Consider the following 6,000-nt stretch of genomic DNA (forward strand, 5'->3'; position numbering starts at 1 on the left):
AGAAAAAAAATGATTACGACTGAAATAGGTGAGGAATCTTTGAGGAAGATGATATTAGTTGGAGACATGTGAACTATGTCTAGGGTTATATTCTGACTATAGCAAATATTTAAGTGGTTTTGATGATTTGAAAATTCAGTTTTCACAAGTAAGATTTATTCCTTCTAAGAGACCTTCTGGATAAAAGTCAAAACAATAATAAACTTACAGAAATTATGATAAACTAAGTAATTTTGACACTTCAGGGGTTTGAAAATATCTAGATGTACTATCATTCGAATTGATTGGGTATTGTTATTTACTATCCCACTTCTAAATCTGAAATTATGACATTTTTCAATAGAGCAGATCTTACTCAATTGTTTTCTTTGGGAGGGTTGTTGCTGACAACTTGCCAACACTTGTTTATTTTGTAAGGTTTAGTTTCCTTTTGGGGAAGTATAGCCAGTAAGCTTTTCTCTCATTAGGTTTTATCAAATGGCAGAATGTGTGGTTTCTTCACTAAGATTTGTACCTCTCTCTCTCTCTCTCTCTCTCTCTCTCTTTCTCTCTCTCTCTCTCTCTTCTATCTTTTTGGCATCCTATCAAAGTTATGTACTTAGTGATTTCCTTCTGAAGCCATCTGCCAAGGCAGTGAACAGCTCTGCTTTTTTTTCCCAGAGCATCTCTGACATAACAACCACTCAGATAAATGAGTATTCTCAGCTTGACTGGCTCTGCTGGCCAGAATCTCTGGAGGGAGTGCCAATGCATGATGTCACTTTGATAGCCACAGTATAAAAAGTTAGAAAGATGGATTGTTTTTGTCTTCACAGTTTCTTTCTCTTCTTTGCACTATTAACTTCACTTGGAAGATGGTGCAGTGAGCTGACTGCAGCCTTTCTATGTTGAAAATGATGAGAGTAGGCTGGGGACTTTATGAGGGATAGTGTAAAATTGACTTAAATACAATGGTCTCTGGCAGGTTTTACTCATTACACCTTTTTATTTATCTGTTTTTGCCAAGATTAGTGTTTGCATTCATATTTGCATGGCTTACTTAAACTGAGGCTCTACCACCTTGAGCCACAGTCCCCTCCCAGATCTTTTGCTGATTTTTGGTGCTGGTCCTGGGACTTGAAGTCAGGACCTGGGGGCTGTCCCAGGTCTAATAGTCTACTAATAGTCTACTGCTAATAGTCTACTGCTTGAGACACAGCTTCAGTTCTGGACTTTTGGAGGTTAATTGGAGATATGAGTTTGACAGACTTTCGTGCCTGGCCTGGCTTCAAACTGCAATTCTCAGATCTCAGCATTCTGAGTAGCTAGAAGTAGCCGTGGGTGCTCCACTCTACTGATTACTTTTGAGATAGGATATTGTGGGCTCCAGTTGGCTTTGAACCATGTTCTGCATCTCAGTCTTCTGAGTAGCTATTACAGGTAGAAACAAGTACATCAATAAAATTATTACTTTTAATTTCCATTTTATTTTACCAACAAAAAATGAAGGAAGGTTGTTTAGAAAAGAGTTTTATGTCAGGTATATAGGTATATAATAGTAATAATAATATAATAATAACTATAGTTTACGGTGTGATAAAGTGGAAGTCTGTATTTTAACTTAAAAAATCCACTTGTTTTTCTCTTTAAGGAAAAAACTATTATAGAATTATGTCAATGGAAGATTTACTTTAGATTATTCTCACTTGCTATAACACTGTACCCAAGTATGGAAAATTTATCAAGAAGACATGTTTATTTTGTCTCACATTTCTGGAGACTGAAGTCCAGGGCACTGATACTGACTTAGCTTTTGGAAAGGACCCCATTGTATCCTATCACAGAAGAAATGCAGAAAGGGGTAAAGGGCACATGTGGAAGGCTCTTGAAGGAGAGAAAGACGATGCTGCTCTACCTTAAAAGTAAACTACTCTTTAGTAACTAGCATTCTACTGAAAGACTTAAACTCACTCTGTGAAACATAATCCATTCACGAGAGAACTGAATTGCTCAAGAATGACAATTGATTTGGAAGGGGTGCCTTTCAGAACCTCAACACCTTTCCCTGGGACCCCCCTCTTAAATGTCCCCTTTATGTCATTTCAGTTCCTCTCCATGCCACATCATTGGAGCCAGTTTCCAGCACCCAAGCCTTTTGTAGAGAAGCCTAAGAAAGGCAGAGCAAAACTTTAGAAGTCATTTGCTCCTCCTTATTTTATTTTAGTGGAAAGCTAAGTCAGTTTTTGGGACTTGATTAATCCAAACTGAGGAGTAGAATTCTGGTCTTGTGGTTTCAAGTTATGCTTCCTTAATAAGTTTCCCCTTTTCTTCTTAGCAAATTTGTTGTTTCTAAGATTAGAAATGGTTATTTCAGGATTTGAAGACATATATTATGTACTTTTCAGTTAATATTCCACAAAAGTATATGTGATGAAAAAATTAAGATTTTTGCTTCACCAAAAAGTCTACCATTGGCAGTAGGTAAGCAAATATGTTGGATGAAATGCTAAATATTTATCAATAATCACTTATCTGTAAATATAGCCAACATCAGGAATGTGAGAGTAAAACTACTGGATTAGATTCACTCTCAGAAAATAAAAGAAATTGTAGTACATGGCTTATTTTGGGATATGATTAAAATACATTAGCAAACTCTTCCAAATATGTAATATACTGTAAACATATGTCAGGGACAATTTAAAACAATCTGATTAAGGATGCTATAGAATTCTTCTTGGACAATATTAAAGTAGAATTGAAAATAATTATTTATTGCTTATGGAGTATCTGCAAGTTTCTGTCTATGGAAGTAGAATTCACAAGCTATGTAAAATGGGTTTAAACATATTCCTCCAAATTTTCTCCACTATTACAGTTCATTATGAGAACTGGTAAAATGAAACAATCTCTCTATTTTAAGAGTGTTCAGATTAAAAATAACAAAATAGTAGGATGATTAATCTAATGCAAAATTACATTCTATCACTGTTTACTAAATATTTAATTATTTAGTAATTGTATTGGTTATTAAAGTATTATTATTATTTAGCATAATACTAGTGCCAAGTACTAACATTCTAGTGGTAGGGATAGGGATGGAGAAGATAACCTCAAATCTAAGGATTGCCTTTTAGAAAAGTTCATAATGACACAGAAGAAAAGGACCCAAAGTATTTCTCACATGTTATGAAGGGGTTTATATGGTTAGGATTCTGTATGGTTAGGATTCTTTTGAGAACATTTTAGACATTATAAAGAGTTCCTAATGGAAATGGTAATCGATAGCACATGCCATTTAGTAAATAATCTTGAACACTTAATACACAAAAAGATCCAATTCTTAAAGACAAAAAAGTCAGCTTTCATGATCTAGAACACACTAGACTGCATTCAGAGTCCTCGTAGTTCAATCATGCTTATAGTTTGTAATTTCGACAGTTTCAGATAGTTAATCAAGTAATTAGACTGAAAGGTAGTATGTCCTTTTTGATCCAGAAGTATATATTATATAACATTATTCTATTTCTTGCAAGTACTCAAGTAACAAGAATTCCATAATGATTTTATAAGTAAATAATTAAATATAAATATGGAATTCTAATTTGCAGTATATCTAACTCCATGGTGATTTTCTTTTCTTCTGTTATTTGGAGAAAGTTTTTGTTAGCTAAAAAAGCATTGTGTTTAATCAGAGAAATCAGGGGTGAATTGTGCATATTATTTTCAGTATTTCAAGGTGTTAATATAGACATTTGTTTATTGCACTTATTAGTAATTATTTTCACTGTTTTTTTTTCTTTTTTTGGCTATCAATCTAGAGTGTAGGTTTGTTTCCAAATAGGGTTTGTTATTCTAAACAAGTAAAATATTATATGTGGGAGAATTCTGTAAACCACTTAAGAAAAAAGAGTAGGTTCGTATTCTAGTTTTTTAATCAAAAAATGAGGAATTATACATGAAAACTGGACATATATTTTCTAATTTTGTTGGAAGATAATGACTGGTCATATTTTTATGTTTTCTTTTTAATGAAGTAATATTACCCACCATAAAAATTTGACAAGTAACACAACTAGTTTTAACATCTTAAATAATTACACATTTTAAATCAACTCCTGGTAATTTTATCTAAAAAGTAATTATTCAAAGTCAATATACACAATTAAAAACCATTTTACTCAAAGACAGAACATTAACTATATTATTCTTTTTTAATTTAAATTTTATTGTAAAGGTGATGTAGAGAGGAGTTACAGTTACATGAGTTAGGTAACAAGTACATTTCCTTTTAAATAGTGTCTCCCTCTCCCTCATTGTCTCCCAATTTTTCCCCCTCTGACTTCCCTTCCCCCAAATTGTATAGTTCATTTCCAAGGTATAGTCTAATGAGAATCACTGCTGAATTGGTTCAACCTTTGTGGCACCCTTTCAATACTTCCTCATTCCCTCCCCAAATCAGATAAACAAGACAAAGGGTACAGAAATAAAAAATAATAATAGTGACAAAAGGTAATAAAAAGGAAAGAAAAAAAAGAAAGAAAAAAAAACCTGCAACAGTACAGAAAAAACAACAACAACAACAAACTCTTGTTTCCATTTCTTGGAGTACACTTTGATTCTTTTTTTTTTTTTGGTCATGGGGCTTGAACTCTGGTCCTGGGCACTGTCCCTCAGCCCTTTAGCTCAAGGTGAGCGCTCTACCACTTGAGCCACAGCATCACTTCCTTGGAGTTCATTTTGATAAGCACAATTTTATATAATCATATACTCATAGTTATGAGCCCTTGTGATCTTCTCTTAAGAATATCCTTCTTATCACTGTGTGAATGTTTAGAGCGCTGTCTAATAACAAATATTATCTTAATCTTAATTTACATTTTGTATTGATTATATTTTGTAATGGATTCTTTTTGCATATAATTTTTAATTCTTGAGGGATGAGAAGCAGAGAAAAAAAGCTATCTTTTTAATTTTACTTACTTGTTTTCAAGCAGCCTGACTCAAAGGGTCACAGACAGTAAATGAAAAAATAGCTGACAAAACTAATGTTATATAATACATACATTTCATTCCTTTCTATTTTTACTGAAAAGGCTATGATGTTCATCAAGCTTAATGCCAACCTCAGTGAGTATAAAGGCAAATAATCAAAATCTGTATTTCTATTTTTGAAGAAAGTGCTCCCATTTTTTAAATCAGCATTTACAAACAGGGCAGCACTGTTAATGTTAATATTGAGCTGTTTTTTTATGATCTCTAATTCTTTGATTTGATGTTTTGGTTAACAGATATTCCACATGACATATGACCTTGCTAGTGCGGTGGTAAGGATTTTTAATCTCATCGGCATGATGCTGCTTCTGTGTCACTGGGATGGTTGTCTTCAATTTTTGGTCCCATTGCTGCAGGATTTCCCACCAGATTGCTGGGTGTCACTCAATGAAATGGTTGTAAGTACTTCGTATTATTTTTACCTCCTACCTTTTCAACCTTTTGCCTAAATCATTCAAGTACGTATGCTAGAATAGTCTGCTGCCTCATCCATAAATGTTTAAAGAATTCTTGACTTTGCTTCTATAGATATGAAACCACATGCTTTTTGTTCAACACAATTTCATTCTCATGCTCTCTGCAATGTGTATCTTTCAGCACCTATTTTCATAAGATTTGCTCTGTGTGTGTATTGGGACATGTTCTATTTCACAAGTACAAATATACACATAATCATGATACATGCTTTATCGAAACTATTCCTCAGATAATTCCTTTTATGTTTTGAGCTTTATTTTCAGCTTTTAATATTCTCTAAGCAAAGTTGTAGATATTGTCAAACATACCAAGGCATATTCCTCAGTACACAAAAAATGAGATATGTATGAAGTTCATTGATGTTTAACACATTATTTTACCGGGAATAACAAGGATTAGTTCATGGAAACGGTGCATTTGGCAATGTTGGCAATAGTTTTAAAGGCATATATTATATATATATATATATATATATATATATATATATTA

General features: G+C 33.0%; 1 protein-coding gene across 1 annotated transcript in view; it reads left to right on the forward strand.

Annotated features, from left to right (window-relative positions):
- Hcn1 (hyperpolarization activated cyclic nucleotide gated potassium channel 1) overlaps positions 1-6,000 on the forward strand; it is a 285,400-nt gene that overhangs the window by 157,956 nt on the left and 121,444 nt on the right. Inside the window, exon 3 of the mRNA XM_013018567.1 lies at positions 5,271-5,432. Within this exon, the coding sequence (XP_012874021.1) occupies positions 5,271-5,432 (162 nt within the window). The remainder of the gene's footprint in view (positions 1-5,270; positions 5,433-6,000) is intronic.

The sequence above is a fragment of the Dipodomys ordii genome, unplaced genomic scaffold, assembly GCF_000151885.1.
Source record: "Dipodomys ordii isolate 6190 unplaced genomic scaffold, Dord_2.0 Scaffold41, whole genome shotgun sequence".
Classification (NCBI taxonomy): domain Eukaryota; kingdom Metazoa; phylum Chordata; class Mammalia; order Rodentia; family Heteromyidae; genus Dipodomys; species Dipodomys ordii.